Source organism: Pinus tabuliformis, chromosome 7 (assembly GCF_031772625.1).
Source record: "Pinus tabuliformis cultivar Carrire ecotype Pingquan chromosome 7, CPIR1, whole genome shotgun sequence".
NCBI classification, from domain to species: domain Eukaryota; kingdom Viridiplantae; phylum Streptophyta; class Pinopsida; order Pinales; family Pinaceae; genus Pinus; species Pinus tabuliformis.
The window spans coordinates 1,492,776,308-1,492,799,929 of NC_142293.1; the positions used below are offsets into that span (position 1 = coordinate 1,492,776,308).

Sequence of the window (23,622 nt, forward strand, 5' to 3'; positions counted from 1 at the left end):
CTTTAGCAAAATGTGTATTTTAATACCTTGTAACAAATAGATTATCACTGAACAAACTGCAAAGTTGTTCTTTCAGCATGTATGGGTTCATTTTGGATTACCCATTTCCATTATATCTGATCGAGATACTCGATTTGTTGGGAAATTTTGGTCGAGTTTGTGGGAATTGATGGATACTAGACCGAAAAAGAGCACAACTTTTCATTCGCAAATAGATGGCCAAACAGAAGTGGTCAACAAGACAATGATGGAGTTGCTCAGAGGCTATTGCAGCAAGCATCCCAAGCTTTGGGATGAACATTTATGTTATGTACAACATGCTTACGACCGAGCTAAACATTCTTCTACATAGAGATCTCCTTTTGAGACCTGTTTTGGTTTCACACCAAGGTCTCCCTTGGATTTTGTCTTTGGTAAAGACATAGCAGCTGATGGACATAGTGATGTGGACAAGACAACCAAGTTCATTGAACAAATCCAAGAGATTCACCAGGCAGTACAGGAACAGCTGGAAAAGAGCCAAGCCAAGTACAAGGCAAGGCATGATAAGCATCGGATGGAGCATAGTTTCCAAGTTGGTGATCAAGTCTGGCTATATATCAGCAAAGACAAAATGTAAGGTGAAGGTAAGAAGCTGAAGCCAATAAGGTATGGACCGCTCAAGATACTTGAGAAAATTGGTGAGAATGCTTTTCGCCTTGATTTACCAGCTTACATGCACATCTACTCAGTTGTTAATGTAGACAGCTTGAGACTATTTGAACCTTCATTAATTGAAGATCCCGAAGAGCAGAGTCAATTGCCTTCTATTGATCATCTGTTGCCTGAATATCTCAATGAGTTGCAGGAAGATACAGTTCTGGACAGGAAGGTGAGAACCACGCGCAGAGGGGATGTTGAGTACCTCAAGATTGGACTCAAAGGTTCAAAACCAAGCAGTGCGAAATGGATAGAAATTAGGCAAGCAAGGAATCTATACCCTCACTTGATTGATGCTTAAAAACCAACTTTTGGTGGTCCAAAAGATTTTTCAGTGGGAAGGCCGTGATCTGAATTGGATCCTAAAAAACTCTAAGTTTTCATAACTCTGTAAAATTCATGCCAAAGTTTCAAAGACTTACAAAGGTCGAGCTTATCAGGAATACCCTTGGAACAGTTGTAAATTGTGAGCAGCGTGGAGCAACGAGGACCCTCGGTTAAGCACACAGACCCGTTGGCCCATGGTAACACGTGCTGTCACGAAACAACGAAATGGGAGGTCTTTTTGAGAAACAGGGGAGGTTTCTGATATGTGATTAGCGACAAGTCGCTAATCGCATATCGTCGGGCAAACCCCTTCGAGAAGAAAAATCCCCAAGTGACCCAGACCCGAAAAGTAAAAAAACCATATGGAATTTGCCGATTCTGTCAGAGGTGGGTCCCACACCAAAACTGGCAGGATATCAGAAGGGCTTCGAGCGGTAAGCAGTTTCAACTGAGTCTTGCGCCTGATGCCACACACTGGGTGACACGTTTGGCGGAAGAGAGAGAAAACCGCTCACATCGGACGGATAAATGTCATGATACTTACCCGCCCGATATGGACGGAGACCGTAGGATCTGGAAGCTCTAGATTGATGGTGGAAATGCGATCTGACGGATGACCGGATTCAATGGGGTAAACAGGCCGAGTTGTATAAAGTTTGAAGTCCAGCATGAATGATGAGTTGGCAGAGGGATCATGTTCGCGGGCATTCTTGGAGCTAACGATAAAAATGGTCGTTTCACAGACGTCCAAGAGAACTGACACTCAGTTTGTTACGAAATAGGTGGCCACCTCCCTGTGAGGCGTTACATAGTGATGTTGACGTAGAATAGAGGAATTTGAACGGGCCGAGGCAGGGAAACCAGAAAGCCGTGAAGCGGAAACAAATAGTCAAAAAGCAGATTGGCTTTAAAGCCATAAACTGACAGAAGCAGGAGGAGTTAGTTAGACGCAGAAAGCTAAGAGCAGAGAACAGAGAGAAAAAGCCGAGCTGACCTGAAGGCAGCATCGAGCCAGAGAGAGTAAGAGAGTCTGTGTACTCTAGAGAAGGCTTGAGAGGTTCAAGCGAACTCCTTGGCATAGGCCTGTCATGTACGAGTCTCAGGTTGGGCTCATAATACTGTGACCAATAGAGGTCGAGTTCCAGGAAGGAGAGTTTGTGTACTCTAGAGACTTGGGGGATCCAAGTCCAGTCCTACTGATTTATATCTGTTTATTGAGACTCGAATTGAGCTCACTATTGTAAAAACTATGCTTTGAAAACATAATAGAGAGGCCACCACTGGAGGCTGGACCAGGAGACGTAGCCCAGGAGCATTGGGTGAACTCCTTATTAAACTTGTTGTGTTTACATGTTTGCCTGTTATGTTTTCTCTAACTGCCTCAGTGTCTATGTATTTCGCAATCTTATTGATTCATTGCATAAAGTAACATAGGCACATCCAAGCACATGAGTCTGTAATACCTTTAATTCTTTGTCTTGGATAAATTCCAGCCCGAACCTATAAGGGTGGGTTGGCGTTGCATGTGTCAGATTTGAGGTTGAAGGACTCAACTTATCTGAAGAGTTTTTTTGCTGTTGAGAGTTATCTGGCTAGTTTGTTGTAGATTTCACAGATTCCATTGAAACTTTTGGGTCTTTCCATCCTTAGGGTCTATTCTTGGCTTCAGGAGGAGTGGATGCCCTTGAGAAGAAGGGAAGACATTTTGAAGATGACCTGGCTATTGACAAATCTTGCAACAGAAAGCCACATTTTTATAGTCCAACGATTGCGAAAAAGTCAAGCCATTCCAATGAAGAAGGATTTATCTGGCAACACTCTAGTGAGATTTATTTCAACACATATGCAGGCGAATGTAACAATACCCTTCTCCAACTTGTCTGTGTTTATCAGACTATCTTAATGAAACGATCTATTGAGTTACCCACTTCATCTAAGATATCTGGATGTAGCAGATGAAGGAGCAAATTTGAGAGCCTAACCCAAACAGGCATGGGCAAAGATGACATAGAAAGATGGTTAAAACAATTAAAACATTGGTTAATGCAAAGCCAGCTCGACCCCAAAACTATTGTCCTTCAAAAGCCTTATCATAATCCTGCAAATCCTTAAATTTCACCACAAAGAAACTCTTTGAGCAAAAAACAAATCTCCATAAATTTGATGTCCTAGCAATCACATCAAGAGTGAACCCTAGAAGCTATCCTTCAACTTAGGGATTCTTTGAAGGCGTTTGCTTTAGTACTTGTTGAAGTAAATCATTCCTTGCCTTTTCTCTCTCTTGCCTTGATCTTGGATGAGCTCAAATCACGTAATATCCTTCAACCCTAGGTCTCGTGTAGGCTCTTTTGCAAGGGGTTTTTCGTGGAAAGTTTAATAGCTTCTCCCAAAGCTTGCATGGGCGTGGGCAAAGATGACATAGAAAGAGGATTAAAACAATTAAAACATTGGTTAATGCAAAGCTAGCTCGACCCCAAAACTTGTGTCCTTCAAAAACCCTATCATAATCTTGCAAATCCTTAAATTTCACTAGAAAGAAACTTTTTGAGCAAAAGAATAAATCTACATTCGGTGTCCAGTTCTGATGTATCCAATCTCAAAGTGCATTTGCCGATGGCCAAAACCCATTAAAATGACAAATAACAACATACAACACAAAATTCTTGCTAGATTGTAGGAGATAAGGTGATCTACTTTAATAGTAGGGATATTCTTCCCCGATCCACAATGAAAGCAGGCCTTGAGAGCTGTTTATGTGTCAGAGGAATGGGCCCTAGTTTGAGGGCATCCTTAAAGGACTTAGACTTAGAAGCAGAAGGTTCAACCTTGCCTATGGCACCACCATTTAAGCTTGCAATGAGAGAGATTGAAGCATCCTTGGTAATGTTGTAATCACTGAGTGGATGATCCTCATGGAGTTGCTATCCTTCGTGAAGAAGTTGCATAAAGACAAAAGGGATTCCTGCCTGATCTTGAATTCTAGCAGCAAGCACAGATACTAGATTTGTTGCTTTCACTTGAATGCAGAAAATTCCACCAAAGAATGACATGACAAAGACCGAAAATTACAGGAGCTTTGGAGTTGTAACTTCATCTTGGCTGCATGAAGAACCGTGCGGCAAAAGAAATTCCCCTTATTCCCCATGTTCTGTTTCATGGCATCATCATTTTGGGACCTATTGCGTGCCATGGAGGACATGAGAACAATCCCATGCTCGACAGTGGCCACGATGTTAGGAGTAGGAGCATTAACGACCAAATAGTCATATTCAGTGGCAGCTTGAAGATCCACATTGTTGATTTCGATCTCAATCCTTCTATGCTTGTGATCCGATTGCAGGATGATTCTAAGCCCTGGGGCGTGACTTGGGCGTCGCTCCTCACGATGAGCATGTCACAGAGCTAGATCCCTGGTGCACAACTCCTCGTGTGCGAGGTCGCACGAGCCGTCCATGTTGTCCAAGGTTTGAAGCACCTTCAGTCCTGCTTGATGCTGGTGGTGGTGGGGGTTGCCATTCATCATGGGCTCCTACATGTTCTTGAAACCATAAGTTATCAGTTTGAAACCCTCAATTTGTCTTCACGTAAGATTGACATTTTGGCTTTTAAAAGAACATGGTGTGATCATTTGCAACATGTTTGCATAATTTGGACCTCCTCAATCAACACATATTGTAGGATAAAATGAAGAGGTCATTCTTTGGCCAATTGACATTTTGGCTTTTAAAAGAACATGGCGTGATCATTTGCAACATGTTTGAATCATTTGGACCTCCTCAATCAACACATATTGTAGGATAAAATGAAGAGGTCATTCCTTGGCCAAAGTTTTTTCTAATACTTGGGTTTTGTGATATGAGAGTTCATACCGATTTGACCAAACTTTATGTTTTGAAAGACTAGCCCACACGTATAAACATTACATAATTGAAAAGTTTCTTAGGAGGCATGAATTTTTACAGGAAATTCACTTGAAATCAAACCAACCCTCATAAGATTCTTCCTTGGATTCTTGAAGCAAAATGAGCATCTCTTGAAGCAAAATGAGCATCTTAGAAGTTGAAGGATGTTCTTTACTCAACTTTGATGCTTGTTCTTCTAGACTTGCAACAACCTTTTGAGATCAAGGCAAATGTTCCTCAATATGCCATAGGTGTTGCTCTTAAGCAAGAAGCATATTTAATGGCATACCATTCAAAGACCTTGTCCTAGGGAAAACTCAACTACAAGGCTTATGACAAGGAGTTTTATGCACTGATCCAAGCACTCAAGCCATGGTGACGTTACATCTTTAGTATGGAAACTATTGTACACTAATTTTTAGTCATCGACCTCTTCAAGTTTTGTCTTCACAATCTAAAATTCACGAGCAAAGACATTTAAAATGGGATTTTTACATTCAATAGTTTCATTTATCCATTGAATATAAGAAAGGTAGCTCAATGTGGGGATTTATGTAGTAGACTCCTAACTAAACTCCTTTCCATTTTATGTCGTAGATGTGTAGCCTTTGAGCACTACAAATCCCAACATGTTACAAACTCTTCCTCTAGTCTAGCCATGAAGTGCATCCAACAACCAATTGTTGTTAAGTAGTTACCCTTCCTAGACCACACGGTTTGGGATGGATTTCTTTACAATTTGAAAAATTTGTGTTCTCTAGCTTAATTAGCTTGTTTCCTTATTGTCGAGCAAATCCATTCGTCATCCTACGAAGGGCATTTTGGTGTGCAAAATAATTTCTTGGACATGAAAAGTTATCTCTTAGGGTCTTCCATGATGAAACAAGTAGAAGATTATATATAGAGATGTTCACATTGCAACTAAAGTAAACCTACCAATAGGAGGCTTGAGTTGTACCAACCTTTGCTAGTTCCCTTCAAACCTTGGGATTACGTCTCCATGGATTTCATTAGTGGTTTACCCACCACTTAGTGGAAACATGATTGCTTCTTTGTGGTTATATGCAAATTTTCCAAGAGGGTAGTTTTCATATCGTGCAACAAAATTATTGATACTCCTAAAGTGGGAGCACTTTTCTTTTAGAATGTTTGGATAGATAGCTCTAGTGGATCATGACCTCGGCCTTGGCTCCCTTTTGTGGTCACTCACACTAAGAGTCGAAGGTTTTCCATGTTTTAGCACATAAAGATTGTGTATTTACTTTATCTTTTGTTCTTTATATAGGAGACCGTTTGATACTCTTGCTTGTATCAACATCATTGTAATCAACAATCCTGTTAACCTACTTTTGTTTTCGTTTGTTGGACAACAATATAGTTATGTTATCTTTGTTGGACATTAATATAATTATCTTACTCCAAATTTCTTTGTCACTTATGGAAATCTTTCGGGAAATTTTTAGGCTGTTAGCTTTTTGGTTCTCTAATGCCGCTCATCGACAAATTGATGGTCAAATTGAGGTAGTGAACAAAACATTGGTTAATGCTCTCTGTATCTACTACCCAATACCAACAAGACATACAATGGGATTAGTATTTGCATTTTTGCAATGCATCTACAACATTGTTACCAATGTCTTTGCATGAAATTCTCCATTTGAGATTTGTTTTGGCTTTGAACATCTTGTTCCTAATGAGATCCTTATTGCTTGCCCATATATGTCCACATCCACCAATAGTGGGAGCAAGATAAAGCTTCTTGTTTTGTGCCAAATTTGGCCAAGTTCAACAACATGGTTCACAATATCCCTCAACAAGCATAGGCCAAGTATAAGGCACTTCATTATAGGCGTTAATTTGCTCCAGATTTTTAGGTTTGAGATCGAGTTTGGTTGCAAATGTACAAGCATATTTCAAAAAGATAGCACCCCAAGCTCAAGTCTATTCAGTATGGTCCTTATACCATCATACAATAAATGTGCCCTAATGTCACCAAGTTGGATCTCCCACTTCAACATGGTATCCATGATGTGGTGAATGCCAGTGGGTTGAAGTTGTCTGAGCCACTAGCTTGGAAGAATATGTTCCAATCATAGATTCAAAGGTCACAATTCTAGATTTTTAGTCTCCTCTTCTTGAAAATACTCTTTTTAATGTTTTCACCATACCCATTAGGTGTCATGACTCGTCACCACTTGGCTGGTCACAAAGGCACTTTGCCCATCCAAGCCAAATGTTTGCCCTAGTGAACATTTGAGAAGTAGTTTCTTCATCGTCAATAGAAATTGGGGGAGATTTCCTCTTAGCTAGGACAAATTGATGAGATTTGTGCCAGTGAATAGTTGTTTTCGAAGGAAAACTTCACGGGGAAACTCAAGGAATGCTTCCCCACAATGGTGGATGGTACCCTTGTAAACTAGTCGATGTAGACTACTCATTCTCACCTAGGGGGCTATAAATTGGGCACCTACAGACACAGAACTAGCAAAATTCCCAACAACAGTGGCAACAACTAGTTGAGTTAACCCCTTGGGTCTAGTGAACATGCATTATATTTGTACTTTTAATTTTTTATTTATACTTATTTTGTTGACTTATTATAAATCGATGATGGAGTTAAAGTTGTATGAGCCACTAACTTGGAGTAATATGTTCTATTCATACACACAGAGGCCACAATTCTAGATTTTCAGTCTCCCCTTATTGAGGATACTCTTTTTTAATATTTGCAACATAGCCATCAAGTGTTGTCAAATCATCACTCACTTGTTTGGTGGCAAAGCCACCTTGCCCACTTAAGCCAAGTGTTTGTCCTAATCAACATTTGAAAAGTAGTTTCTCCATCTTCAATATAAATTTGGGGAAGATTTCCTCTCAGCTAGGATGAATTGATAAGATTTGGTCTAGTGAACACTTTTTTTGCAATGAAAACCTCTTGGGGAAACCCAAGCAATGCTCCCCCGCAATGGTGGATGGTATCCCTAGTAAGCCCATTGGCATATTCTATTGCACCTCACCTAGGGATTCAAATTAGGAATCTGTGGACATGGAACTAACAAAATTCCTAGCAACATTGGTGACAACCAGTTGAACTAATCCTTTGGGCTTAGTTAGAGGACATGTATTATATTTTGGACATTTTTTTACTTTATCCTTCACTTTTGGTTGACTTAGTCTAAACTGATCACTCACCCATTGTATTGTATTTTATTGGAGACTTGGCAACTTTGATTGCTCTTTCCACAATTTTGTACTCCATATATTGTAATACAAATGAGTGTTTGGCATGTGTGGAGTTCTTGCAATAATCCTCTACTTGCATATGTTTTTTGTTTATTCAATTGCTGGTAATATTGTGCTCATCCATTTTCATCAATCAATCATCTTGCTTTCGGATTAGATGGACTGTATAACTCATTGGTAATGAATTATGAATATGATGCTTTGTGAAACATTTCATTTCATGTTTGATATTCTTTGTTATAGTTTGGTAATGGTTCCAAGAACAACTTTAGTGATGACAAATGTTATATATTGAATTTTGAAACTTTGAAACTTTAAGATTGATGAGAATCGAGAATCGAGATGTTGTAACATGTGGAGCTGTGGTTGATGAAGGTTATAACTACTAGATGATTGATGTTATATGGTTTAATGCATGTTTATATGCGTTTTATAACTAATTTGTCATTCTACATGCTTTTGTGACATATATGCATCAAAATATATAAAAATATATATTATATAAAAAATGCTCCCAAAAACGCTCCTGACCCAGAAGCTTCTGAAAATTGTTCTTCCTGCTTCCAAGTAGGCTTTGGGCTGAGTTTCAAAAGCAGCTTTGTCTTATCTGAGTTATTGACTTTAATTGTCTTATCTGAAGTGATGAGGGCTTTCAAAACATTCCAAGACTCCCAGTCTCTTGTATGATTGTCATACAGACTCCCTGGATATTTGATTCTTTTCTTAAACAACCTCTTACCTGAGACCTTGATGTATCAAAATCTATCAGATGTAGCTGGAACCTGATGCCTCAGCCTAGAGGTGAGAGGGACTGGACAGTCTGGTAGGAAGGCACTATTAAACAGGTTACAGACTGCTTGTGAGGATATGCGAGGCAACTAATGAAGTTCAAAAGAAGAAAGAATAAGGCTTCAATGGAGCAGCTGGAACAGGTCTAGGCATCTGCAATTCAGTCCCTTTAGTGAGCAGATTCAGACCAAGGTGGCCAAGCTAAGATATTTACTTAAAATTGAAGAACTATATAAAAAATGCTCCCAAAAATGTTTCCGACCCGGAAGCTTCTGAAAATTGTTCTTCCCGCTTCCAAGTAGCTTTGGGCTGAGTTTCAAAAGCAGATTTGTCTTATCTGAGTTATTGACTTCAATTGTCTTATCTGAAGTGGTGAGGTTAATATCAGCTTTCAAAACATTCCAGGACTCCCAGTCTCTTGTATGATTGTCATACAGACTCCCTGGATATTTGATTCTTTTCTTAAACAATCTCTTACTTGAGACCTCGATGTATCAAAATCTATCAGATGTAGCTGGAATCTGATGCCTCAGCCTCGAGGTGAGAGGGGCTGGACAGTCTGGTAGGAAGGCACTATTAAACAGGTCACAGACTGCTTGTGAGGATATGTGAGGCAACTAGTGACGTTCAAAAGAAGAAAGAATAAGGCTTCAATGGAGCAGCTGGAGCAGGTCTAGGCATCTGCAATTCAGTCCCTTTAGTGAGCAGATTCAGACCAAGGTGGTCAAGCTAAGATATTCACTCAAAATTGAAGAACTATACACTGTTTCCATCTGTACTGGCTGAATAGGGGAGATAGACCAACCAAGGCCTTCTTAAGCTCTAGCCTAAAAAGAATAAAGCTCTTAAAACTGTTGAAGGGAGTTATAAACCATGTATTTATCAAAAGGAAGTCTGTGAATCATTACAAGATGGCTTTGAGTGCAAGGGATGATAAACAGAGTTTTTCTTTAATCTTTAGTCCTTTATTTAATGTGTGTTTTTTGTTTTTGTTTTGTACTTCTCGGGAAAAGAAAATGTTTTCATCTCCTTTTTACTTTTTTGTTTTTCCAAAAAATATCAAACCCTAGTCCCAAAAGAAAACAATTTCTTAAAACTACTTCATATGTTTTCTATTTAGTTCACAACATCTTCTTTATATTATTGAAATTTTCCCAACTTTTTTTATTGCATATTGAAAGATATTTGCTAGATCCCATATATCTATAGATGTCAACTACAAGCAGTTAGATTTCACTATAAAGTCTAGAATCTTTGAATCAGAATGACTGTAAAACAGTATTAAGGCTCCTTAAATGTCATATTTGCATATTCCACCTTCTAACAAGCCAAAGCACAGGTCATCAGGGTATCTGTTCTCAGAGATGCTTTTACAAATGAGCATGGATTGCTTGATGCTTAAACTTTAACCATATATGGTAGCATGTTCTTCCATTGCATCGTGAGCCCCTGTCATGCATTTAGTTCAATTCAACTGTGGATTATGCAAAATCAGACCGTCATGTGGAATGAGATCATCATATTTATAGCTAGTGGTTTCATCCGTTTTTTGTAACCTCTTGTTTCAATTTGAAGGAAAATTTGAAGGTAACACCTATAATATGTGATGATTTTTTGTTGCCTTTATCCAGGTTTGCTGGCCTGTTGGTGAGATGTGTTTTGCTTAATAGGCTCTAATTACACTCAAATCCTTTCAACAATTTTGAGTTTAGTGGTTGCAAATGAAGTTGTTATGTACTAACCAGATCTTAATCTCAGGATCTTTGGTGTATTTTCTCTTAGCCTTAATTTGTTAGAATAACCTCCTTGTCGTTTATGAGTTCTGGCTTTTTTGCTTGTTAATGTGCAAGACTTTGTTATTCATTTCAAGTTGAATCAATTTATACACCACTTTCAATGTACAGCTTAACTGAAGGTTTCCAGCTACATCATTGAATCTCGTGTCTGTTATTTAACTATGTGTGATCGATCTTATCCCAAAAAGCTCGCGTTTCAGTACCTTGAAGATCTCAAAAATGAGTTTGAGAAGGTGAACCACTCTCAAATTGAAACTGTGGCGAGGCCGTATGCTTTCATCAAATTTGGTATGTTAATCTCAGTTTTTACCTGATTGGGGTTGTATAATTTCCATTTTGAATGAGATTGCTGCTATGTTCTTTCTTTAGTGAGCAATAAGCCTCAGTGGAGTATGTAGTTATTTTACATACTTTTACATTTTCATATCTCTGATACTCTTTTTATCTGATGGCTGTTGGGTATTCAGTTTAGGTGCTAGTGGATGTGGCTGATCTCTATTTCTGGTTTTCCTTTTTGGAAATAATTGATGTTTTTATTGGTTGCTGTTGTTGGAAAAATAGATACATTTATTCAAAAGACAAGGAAGTTGTACTTAGACACCCATACACAACGGAACCTTGCAAAGTTGAATGATGATCTGTATGAAGTGCAACAGATAATGACACGGAATGTTAAAGAAGTTCTGGGAGTTGGTGAAAAATTGGACCGTAAGTGTACACCATTCTCAAATGATCATGTGCATTTGCATGTTTTTTGGGTGGGGATAGCTATATATGTTCATTTATGTGTATGACAGGTAAATTATATTCTATGAAAAACAGCTGTGCCGCAAATAAATTTCTGAACCCATTTGCACTGATGAACTTGGTTCTTATCTGAGTTGTATCTATTTGATTGTGCTTTTTGTTTGAATGCTTTTCTATGTGAGAGACAAATTAGAAACTGCTCTCTACAGACTTCGAAACAATTTCCAATTTTCTGGTTTTCAATGTGCAATTGGACATTGAAATAAATATATCTTATGAATACATTCAACAAGAATATTTGAATACAATTTTATTGTACTTATTGCAGTCTAGAAGTTCCTTAGAGAGCAAATGTAGATAGCTGGGGCTTTGATTTTGGCTTCAATAGACAGTTTTTCTACCAATCACTTTGGTCAGTAGAATGTCGCAAGTTCAGCGGTGTTTTTTATGTAAAGGTTGACATTGATCTGCTGCTTGGTCCTCCTCCTTTGGGATAGTTAACGTGTATGATTGTATCATGTTCAATGTGTTTCATATCTTCCTGTAGGAAATTTGTCAGCCAGGTTTTGTTAGATCATGTGGCATCTAGTTTTCCGTTTGGGAATTTGATGGTTTCCTGTCACTGAGTAAACATAGTCTGCATCTTGAACTTTTCCTCGAAGTATTTGCGCATCTCATGTCTTTGCAGTTTTATGCTTTTACCTGTTGTTTAATTTATATGCTTTCTTATTTTTGTTTTTTATACTGGTTTTACTTTGAAGTCTTGATAATACTATGTCGGAATGTAACTGTCTGATTTCTTCTTGTAATTAGTTTCATTATTGAATACCCATTTACATGTCAGTCTCTTTTAGGTTAGTGTTTGTTTTTATGCATTTTAAAATGTTTAACTTACATGTCAGTTTTAACCTTTTTGTTCCTTGCAGAGGTCAGTGAGATGTCTAGTCGGTTGTCATCTGAGTCTCGTATATATGCCCATAAAGCAAAGGATCTAAGCAGACAGGTTTGATATTTTCCTCAACGAGTTGATTTACTATGCTACTGTTATACTTACTGTATTTCATTGGGTTATGCTTGATATGAATTAGTTTTCTTGACTCATTCAAGAGTAGAACCTTTACCAGACCAATGTGAACACTCAACTATTTCTTGGTTACTTTTTCTTTTTGAGGAATATTTCTAGGTTTCTTTAATGGATGGCATGAACAGATGTTAGTAGCATGTAGAAACTGGTTATGTTTGTTTCATACATCCCATCCACAGTGTTAATCATAACAGAGTTTATAATGGTACATATACCGTATGTTTAGGTTTTTATATTTTAAATGTAGTTGAAAAAAAAACTACTGATTAGACTAATCTGCGACATAAGATGCCTTGCAAATGCAGGAACTCTGTTTTTCCTTCAGTAGCATATTTCTAGGAAACCATGACATTATGTTTCACTTTTGTCATTCTAAGGTTGTAAGCTTTATCAATTCAAAGATGCTCTATTGCTGTTCTGGCTTTTATTGGAGGTGGATGGGACATTGCATTCCACCATTCGAAGCTTTATATTAACTACATACGTGTATATTTCTAACTTATTGATGTTTGCTATGGCACACAATTCAGAGTCTAATCTAGTGTCATCAGCTTGGTTTTATATCTACTGTCTAATGTTGATACAAGTATTTCTTTTTTCTTTGATGTTTATTGACATAATGATTTAGGAATAATTTTATAACTTTATGGAAATTCTCCAAGTCATAACCCCACAGACAATTGTCTGCAGTAACGAGCCATGGTATCCAGATACTGAAATGCTTCTGAAGTCTTTTAAGGTTTTCGAGTAACTCAGAACTTAGTGTCAACCTCTAATGCTAATATCCCTAGTATAATAAAAATGTCACACCTCTTTCAAGTTGTCAGTGCTAGGAGGAAGGCTATCTTGTACTTTTCTTTGGTTCAAAATGAAAATTGGAAGTGAAATTACTGCATGCTTTTGCATTCAAAATCCATGAGACAATAGCATATGCCTTCAGAAATTTTCAGTTAGGAATGGAAAGGTTATGGAACATGCTAATTATAAAGTAAAATTTATATAAATGTGCATGATTGAATTAAAAAAGCTCAGTGGATTCGTGGGTACATTCATACACAACTCAGAAAAGAAGGAATTCATAAATAACTCATGTCTAAACCTAAAATGGTGTAATGTCCCCAACGGATTAATTGCCCATGGGAGGACGGAATAGCCTATCCAACCCTGTAGACTATAGTCTTGAATCTTGATAAAGGTTGAAAGCCCAAATTATCCAATGTTTGGGGCAACATTGGGTAGAGTTTGGGTCGGCTGGGGCAAGAATCCCAAATTTGGGGGATGTGCTTGCAAGTTTGCAACCCCTCAAATTAGATGAAACCCCATGGAGAAATCTATAAATAAAGGAGAGTTGGAGTCATTTAGGATCGTCAATTTGGATTTGATATCTCTGTTTTCTTGAGCTGAGGCTCTGAGGGTTTAATACCCCTTACATTTGATTAGCTTTGGTGGAGGTGATCCCACCCTATCTGATCTATTGTCTAGTTTCGGTGGAGCTGATCCCACCCTACCTAGACACCTATTTTTTCTGTTTTGGCACAACACAACAATTGGAGCATCTCTGGCTTGATTTGGAGGATTGGCTGTCTAAGAAGAGTCTGATCTGAGCATAAGCCATTTTCAGTCTGAAGTCAGTTTGGGGTACAACAAACCCTCTTGAAACACTCCGATCTGTCCATCCATCCAGCAAGGTCGAGTTTTCTGTAGGTAATCTTTTGGGTCATCCTGTTCTGTTTCAAGTAGCAGACATCTTTCCTGCAGTGTCTGTGGATAACTGCGGTTCTCACTGAGGCAATGAAGGGTATTCCGGACAGCATAGTAATATTAAGCAGCCAAAACCCTTCCAGGGTCTGTACAACCAGAGTGAAGTCCTGATTGACACTGTGACCGAGTATCTTGGGCTCCGCGAGTGATGGTTACCACAGCAGTGACTATTGATGCGCAAGTGAGGGTAGAAACACCCGTGCCAAGGGTGCCCATTTGGGAGCCCGGTCCATGAGGAATCACACTGTTTCCAACAGTCTTTTGAAAGTGTGAAAGGTGATTGGATTGCAGTGTTTTTTCCGGTGAATCCCTGTCCCAGTTGTAGCGACTAAAGAGTTGTAACGGTAATTACATGATTGACGGTGGCTGCAGTCTGTTTTAGCGGAAATTGTGACAACATCCTCTGAGCCTACGTCAGATTAGAAGTGTGATTTACAGCTGAGTGGAAAGCATACAATACGGTGCCCTAACACGTTCTCACAGCCATAATGGTGAATGCTGTCATACCACAAGTACTCACAGGCGTGAAATTGGGTTAGTGCGAGGGAATTCCTATGCAGAAATTCAGAGCAATGGTAACAGAACAGTTAACCTGTAGTTGGACATTAGTATGGTAAATAGTTACAATTAGAACATTGGATTACTGAATTTTGGCATTGCATTCAAAGTATACTGGTGGATTTGAGGAGAATTGATGAACTGTTTGTAGATTTACTGTAGAATTATATTATTGTTAACAGTGTGGTACAGTATCATTTGTTGGATCTACTGTTCAGTGGATGCACTAGTTTATTGATGATTGTAATATTGTTGAAGATCTTTATAATTGTGCATTACATAGACGGCTGCCCACTATTATATGAATACATAAACCCTAGCCTGAATACAAACCCTAAGGGCTAGAAATCTCCTTGGGATATTAAAAATGGAAAGAATTGTATTCTTTTTTAGATTTTGCTTGAGAGCAAATTAATAGAAGTGATGACTTGTGAGGGTGCTGTCCCTTGAGATGTATTTGGCTCAAAACTGCAGAAACAATAAATTTCTGATCTCTGTGTCTGTGGATTGTACCAGCATAAATCCATGTTAACCTGAATCTATTAAGCACTGAGAGGGATAAGAAAGATACCAATTGTCAACTTCTTGGTCCCCAAACGTGGGGATTAAGATGGATATATGCTGGTTTATTTTACTATAATAATTATTATCATTATGAATGTTTTTATATTCTTTATTATTATTATGGTTTTTTTCATGTCTACATTATGAACTTCAATTTTTCTTTCACTTTAGGGTATCAACATAATGTTCTGTTACACATCTCATCCATACGGAGCTGTAGACTGCATCCCTCTTTTCACGGTGCATGAAGGGTTAATGATTTAATGAAAAATTCGAGAAGAAAATTGCTGCTTAATAAATTGGAGTCAAGTTACTTCACCAAATTAAAGGGTATCGGAATGATAATAAATCACTGAATGTTAATAAATCACAATACTTATCTGAATGTTAATAAATCACAATACTTATTTTTGTCACTATTATTGGATTGGTGAAAGCATTCAAGCGCTTTCATATGTATAGACAAGGGTTGTTGCTAGGATACCACTTGTAGAAGATGGATAGTAGTATTTTTCTATTATTAATGATGACATTTGTGATATTATTTATTCCATGAAACAAAATTGACAAGAAATAGTTCACGTTATAGTATGAACATTTTGTACGCATATATATGTTGTGAATACAATAAACACATCAATCATTGTGTGATGTCGTTGGGCACTTTTGAATATTATTTCCTCTTGAATACAACACTATTGAAGAATCAAAGCGTAAGATGCCTTGAAAGGCTAAATCTAGTGATTCAGCCAATCTAGGACAATGTTTTCAAGTGGGTTTTCTAGTTCCAATGGAAGCAGGATGTTATTACTCTTGCTAGGATTCGATTTCCCCATGTTATATGTGCACCCAGGCAAGGGTGCCGTATGTTACCCTAACTCACCATAGCCATCAAGTGGGGTTGGGAGGTCACACGTCATTGACTGTGACTGGACATCCCACTTCTTGATAGGTGGCAGCTGCTTGATGTCCCATTTCTTCATATGTGGCAGGTGCTCAATGATCAAATGATAAAAAGAAGTTTGCCTTCAAGTCCAGTATAGTACAAATGACTATCGGGGTAGGTGTTAGTATCAAAATTATTCGAATTGGAACTAGAATAACCCAAAATTACAAACCAAACTGAACCAACTAAAAAATATTGTAAAAGCCAATAAAAAAATACATAAAATATTCAAATATTAATAAAAATGATATATTAATTTAAATCAATATAAATCCAACCGTTAGACACCAAATATGCAAATTTTTCTTATGTATATACGATGTGATGGTTAAAATAACATAATGGCATCTGTTTATTTAAGTTTTGATACATAAAATTGAAGTTCTAAAAGGAAATACATAAATATTTTCTCTCTATGGTCTTTAGAGACCAAAGTAATCATACAAACTGTGAAAAAAAATCACTACACAGCCTCATAATCACGCGGATTAAGCTTGTCATCGACACCCTCTAGCATATCATCAAACTCTCGCTTTCATGCTGTAGGTATATCACTACTGCCTAGAAACTCTAGTGGCGGAAGTGGCTCCAAGTGCAGTAAGTTGAAGTGAACCTTTATAAATATTGTTGGTTGACTCTCTAGGATCCAATATGAGGGATTAGGTGTGGTGTTTAACAACTCATTGCATCTCAACTGAAGGTTGTATTGCATGAAGACTAAATCATTCAACATTTTTATTCCAAACAATCTTGTTTCTTTGTGTGTATGTGCTCAAACATACTCTAGTGGTGCTCACACTAGAAAGATTACACATCTCTCTCAAGCTCTGAATTGCAAACTAATGCAATTTAGGGCATTGGGAATTGACCTTCACCAGTAAGTTGCGATAAGAGTTAGAGAAAGTTAGAAATTTCAAGAAATGAGTTAGAAACTTTTACTAAATTTTTCAATGTCTAGAATAATGAATATTGTAACTTAAGCGTTTAAAATTGCTTACATGATTGTTCTTTGGTTTTGCTTCAAATAGCCAAGGCCTTGGTGAAGGTACCTTTACTTTCATTGTAATCCAGGAGCTTATTGTGTATATCATACTAGCCTCTTGGATTGGGGACCATGTGCTCTATGCAAATGTACAATCCATCTTTTGCATTCCCATTTGCTTCAAAATATTTTGTGTGATTGTATCTGGGGCTTAGGAAATACCTAGCTACATGCGTAGGTTGATGGAGTTGCTTCTTCCATTTCCCATTAATGATCCATCAAATAGGCACATGCATTTGTTTATCAATGTTTTTATGTTGCCTTTATTTTCCCTTTGGCCTGATCTATGTCCTCATAAATATAATCCATGGTGGTTTTATCCCTATCCACCATTTGCAACACTTTATCAAGGGTTCAATGATTTTGACAATCTCTTCTTCTTTATTCTAAAAAGAAGTCCCATAAACTTAAACTAGAATGTTTTTCCCTTTAGGTTTGTTAACCCTTAGGTTTGCCTCTTACAAATTGGAGGGTAAAGAGCCAGCCATATTTCATCAAGCTGGTGTTTAGAGTCAGCTCTTAGAGTTTGCTTTCAGATTTAGCTTCATCCATACAAAGCAGAGATGGTTCTCATAGAAATCAAATGCAAGATTTTTTAGTGATTTGCGCCCAATTCAAAGTCATACACATTTCACATCCACTTTCATTAGTTTTGGAGGACACCACTATTTTTAGCAGTTAGAGTTTAGAGGCTTGCATGTCAGAGGTGATTGCATATTTGAGATCCTTGTGAGCTCATGATTCCATTTAGTTATTTCCAGGCAACATGTGAGACATCTGCTATTTATAGCATTTGAGGTTTCAGAGCTTGCATGGTGATTCTGAACACATTTTTGGATTCCTTGGAGAAAATTGAATTCAATGAGTCTCGTTTCATTGACATGTGAGGAATTTCTATTTTTAGCAATGTCTACTTTTAGGTGTTATATATAACAGGGTTCCCTTGATAGTTCTTGACATTTTTCGTCTTTCATCTTTCCCTATTTTTGGCATGTCTATTTATAGGTGGTTTCCATGTAGGTTGATAAAGTGAGGTTGAATAGCCGTTGTTTAGACTTTTCTTGAGAGAAGTCAACGAAGATGTTTTTCCATCATTTTTTACTTCCTTTCTCTCTATCTATCTTGTATCTTGTCTCTACGATGTAACCAATCTTTTCTCAAATACAATGGTAGAGTTTGACCATGCTTTTCTTCTAGCTTCCCAGCTTGTGGACATGATATTTCATGTTCTATACGGTGATATAGATAGTTTTGCATCTACTTTGATCTTTATTAGTCACTTAGAGCACATTCTCTTCTTTCTTTCTTTTGCTGATTACTAATTAAAATTCTCACATTTATTTCTAATTAACCAACCATTATTTCCTTGGGTGTCTGGGTACATGCCAAGGACCCATATTATGTGCTGATTTCTTGTGTTAGTTTCACATATTTTTCGATGATTTTCAGCAAATGACAAGCTAGGGACACCCCTTGAGATTGGCAAGCACCAATTTGAACGGAGAGGTGATCAACCAGTGACCCTTGGGTATATTTCCTATTAGTTATCACTTCATTTTCATGCTATAGGTCTTGGAGACAGCATTTCTTGTGATGCAGATTTGTGTGCTAACAACGTTTATGGCTCCATTTAGATGAAGTTTATTCATCAAGAATAAGGAAGTTTACTACAAATTGAGTGACACTTGGCCTAACAAAATTTCTGCCCCTTGTTTGTTTTTTCATCAGGTTTAAGACCCATGTGTGGTTGTAGATGTGTTGTCTATGCTTTTTGCTTGCTCTGCAACCCTTGTCACCTAATCAAGTTTGCCCCTATCTACAAATACAAGGTTTAGGCAATGTGAATTGGGTCAAGGAAATGGTGGGGTGTTTCACCAAAAACATATTGGCAAGATCATGGTTATAGACATAATCAATGATGACCTGTGCAAAATTTGACACTTCCACCTCCCAAACTACTTCAGCCAAAAGCTGAAAGAATAGTTGTGCATCCTTCACATGACTAGATGCATCCATTGATTTAAGAAACATAGTTTTATGTGGACAAGAAATGGGAAAATTCATTGTTGTCTAGGAATCAGTCAATGCACCCATCATGCATGATTCTACATCTCATTTTTGTTCTTGAATTTTTAAACTCTATGAAGTCATCTCTTAATTTTTTGACTTCATTTTGTAAAATGCCCCCTTCAATTTGTAAAATGAGGTCCCTTGAAACCCAAACCACATGCAATTGTGGCATCTAACATAGGTGGATAAGTGGGGGAGTTGGAAACATTAAAAGGATATCTACATCCTATCATCATCTAGCAATGTATCAGAAAACAATGCTTAACTATGACTTCTTCAATTGGTTTTGGATGGTATGTTGAGGACTTGGGGTAGTGTAGGGCAACTCTCTTTGAACCAGGTTTGTCATCATGCTAAGTTGGTTTGATGAATCTAAATGGATCCCTAAAAGGGTAAGTGGTGTAGGTCTCATAGGTAGGGTTGCCACTTCCACAATCATGTTCTAGGCTCTCTCCACTTCTCTCAATCAAATCTTGGATTACTTTTGCCTTGGGATTTTGTAAGGCTCAAACAACAAATTGCTTTTGGGATTTTCTATCGTTTGAGACAATTAGAGAGGGTTTAACTCAATGTTGCACAAAGTGGGGACATTTTTTGGAAGCGGGGATGCAGAAGTGTCATTTCCTAGAAATCTAGGAAGCGAAGCATCTACTATATATGTTTTTTATATTTTTTTTGCATTTATATTAAAAAACATCCAAAATACCAAATTGAGTTGTAGAAGACATGAAAACATGCATACTTTTACATAAATCAAGATAGGTATGGCATCCATTCTACATCAATGATTAATTATACCAGCGTCAACCATCTAGAATCTAGATTCCTCTTTTGTTGTCTAGCCATTGCCTCTACTTCAATTCTATAGGGATATTAGTCAACATTGCGTAATTTTGATCAAACAGCCTAATCCAAGCCTTATCATATGGTACAAATGTCTTAACATGCTTGATCAATGATTTTGACTTGAGTGAAGGGCTAAGTCACTGCGTTCATGTTCGTGTTTGAGTTCGGCAACCTTGAAATTTGAATAAAGTTTGGCACCTAAAATTTTGCTGATAAAATTCGACATATAAAATTTGAAATATTATATAAAATTTAAGTTTAAGCAGGCTGAAAAACACATTTAGCCACAGTTCTTCACAAATAAATCATGTAGATTACCCCATAAAAAGCAAAAAATCACCATTAACTTTCACTAAATCCATACAAACAATTACAAATTATTCTGCCGACAATACATCACAATGGAATTATATGCTGATTAACAAAACTATAAATTGACAAAAATATAATTGTTGTTTTAGTTAGTGAATTCTATTAACTGAACTAGACAAAAATTCATTATTCATCTCGATGATTCAACCCTCTCAATGGGTTGGTTGACAGAAACATTACTTGAAGAAGATTTATTATTGTTCCCATTAGAAAAGTTTGTCAATCGGATAAAAAATCTTTCTCGTTTTTCAATGATTCCAAATGCCCCAGTGGCCTAGTGGCTAGTTATCCAACTCCCAAAGGCCGATTATCTCACTGGTTGGTGGTGGATGAGTGTGCCTAGATTTTCGCTGTCACAAGTTTTAGCCTCAAGTTCATAGTTACCAACATACCATTTTTTTTTAATTATAAATGATGGAAAAATGTCGAACCACAAAACCTGAACTTCAATGAATTTCGAATTTCATCGAATATGTTCGTGTTCGTGTCGGCATAAAGTTCGTGTTCCATAAGTACAAGTTCGTGTTCGCATAATGTTCGTTTTTGATAAGTTCGTGAACATAAACGAATTTGTTCGCATTGTTTTGAGGTTCGACGAATTTCGAATTCGAAGGATTAAATTCGCCAAACCCGATGACTTAGGTGAAGGGTACATAATTGCTAAGGCCATGAGAAAGGAGTTCAACAATCAACAACACCAACACTGGGGTACATATAGGGCTTGGTGCTCTTGATTAAATGCCAATCACATGCCCTCATACTTGATATAATCCAATGAAACGCCACAATCCCATTGATCCTGAACATTGTTAAGTTTGTTGAATTTTGAATGGGATATGAAATTCTATTTTCTCCATATGAAGTCTGATGAGGTTGGAACCACTCTCAAACATCCCAAGTCATTTCATGGATCCTTCCGGGGGGGGGGCAGTTCTTGCAACTGTGGTTTAACTTGCTTTTGAATTTGTGTTGAGTGGTTGTGTGCAAAGTGATATTTCAACGTGTATGCCCTCAACCTATATCCTTCTTCCAATGGTTGCATACTATATTTCCTTCAACAATTGGTAGTGTGTTTCCATGTAGGATCTTTAGTGTGTCTAGGAGCCATGAGAATGTCTTTAACAATAGAAACGAATGAGAAGAATGTGATGCAAATAGAGGAATGTAGGCGTTTTTGAATAACATGTTAGAGTTTGGGAGCTTCTTGGACAATAAAGCTCGAAGCAAACATGTCACATGCGGGAATTAAACCCAGGGGGGTAGGAAAACAACTTTTCTCCCAACAACTCTTGAGCTTGTAGGTTTGCTAATATGGCTATAACGTTGTTGATTTCGTTATCAATGGCATATAGTGTCAAGTTTTTCTCATTCTCTTCTTTTTCATTTGTTCAACTTTAACTTGAAATTGGAATTGGCATCATGGTTATTGTTAAAATCTGAAAGTTCTATGCAGAAATTTAAAAAATTCTTTGCAAAAACTTGAAAGTTCTATGCAGAAAACTGAATGTACTTGCAAAATATTGAATGTACTTCACTGAAAACTGAATGGAACTGAATGCACTTAGCAGAAAGTTGAATGTACTTTGCAGAAAACTGAATGGAACCGAATGCACTTAGCAGAAAGTTGAATGTACTTCATAGAAAATTGAATGTACTTTGTAGAAAGTTGAATATACTTAGCAGAAAACTAAATGTACTTTGTAGAAAACTGAATGTACTTTGCAGAAAAATGAATGTTCTATGTTGTTACAATTATGTAGAATGCAGATTTTTTCTTGACAACTTTTTAGATCAGCAACTATAAATAGAACATAAACTTAAGGATCATATGAAGATAACCAAGCACAAATATGAGACACTGAGAGTTAGGTCCAATGACCAGGTAAAAACCCACAAGGGGAAACCCAAATGATTCTTCTTCTATTAGATTTCTTCAATTGTTCAACAGAGTACACAGAGAGAGAATGCGAATGAATAAAGTCACCAATGTCTGATCAACTTGCAACTGAAGTACTCTTGTTCTTTGGTTGAAGATCTCCTTTTTTTGATGAGATCTTGTCCTTCACACTTGCTCCAACTCTTCCCTTTCTTCTTACTCTTGACTTGCTCTTGCACTTCTCTTGCACACACACAACACTAGCTCTCTTTCTTCACAATGAACATGCTACATCAACACTCGCTCTTGCTTAAATAGATGAGAAAGGAGAGGAGTGACAAAATGAATTCATGCCTTGAGCCAATAATAAGAGAATTGAATTCCATGAGGGAGGAGTTACTTGAGGAGAAGTGTAACTCATCCTAAGAATAGGGAGAGAGGTACACATGTCTTGAGGAGTTACAATTCAAATTATGGAGAGAGAGAGTTACACTTAGACATGAGAGAATATTTGGTGAGAGTTACAAATCGAATTGAATGAGGGAGTTACAAGTGCATTTAATGAGGAGTTACACTTTGTCATACATTGAATTAGTGAGGGAGAGTTACATTCTCTTAGTGTGGAGTTACTATTTTATTCCAAGAGAGAGGTTCAATTTGTCAAGTAAGAGATTCTCAATTTAATTTACTTATTTCATGAGAGAATTTGTTTTTATTAATCCATTAAAGGTGAATGACTTTAGACTATTTTATAAATAATAGCATCATAATAATAATAATACTAATAAGGATAAAAATATTAATTCTTGACTTGTATAATCATGATTGATTTGATTTTAAAATGGATTTCATATGTCGAGATCATTTTGATCATTTAGACATGGATTTCTATTTTTGGAAAGTCACTTCCAAATTGATATGTGACTTTACTATTATTTGGAATGAAAGTCATATTAGAATTTTAGAATTGAAAATTTTATTATAGGTCGTTCAAACAAAA

General features: G+C 37.2%; 1 protein-coding gene across 1 annotated transcript in view; it reads left to right on the forward strand.

Annotated features, from left to right (window-relative positions):
- Positions 1-12,571, forward strand: part of LOC149253485 (25.3 kDa vesicle transport protein SEC22-1-like) — a 28,990-nt gene extending 16,419 nt beyond the window's left edge. Inside the window, exons 2-4 of the mRNA XM_089459924.1 lie at positions 10,884-11,044; positions 11,318-11,464; positions 12,430-12,571. Coding sequence (XP_089316050.1) covers positions 10,884-11,044; positions 11,318-11,464; positions 12,430-12,512 — 391 coding nt within the window. The 3' untranslated portion in view covers positions 12,513-12,571. The remainder of the gene's footprint in view (positions 1-10,883; positions 11,045-11,317; positions 11,465-12,429) is intronic.
- The last annotated feature ends 11,051 nt before the right edge of the window (positions 12,572-23,622 follow it).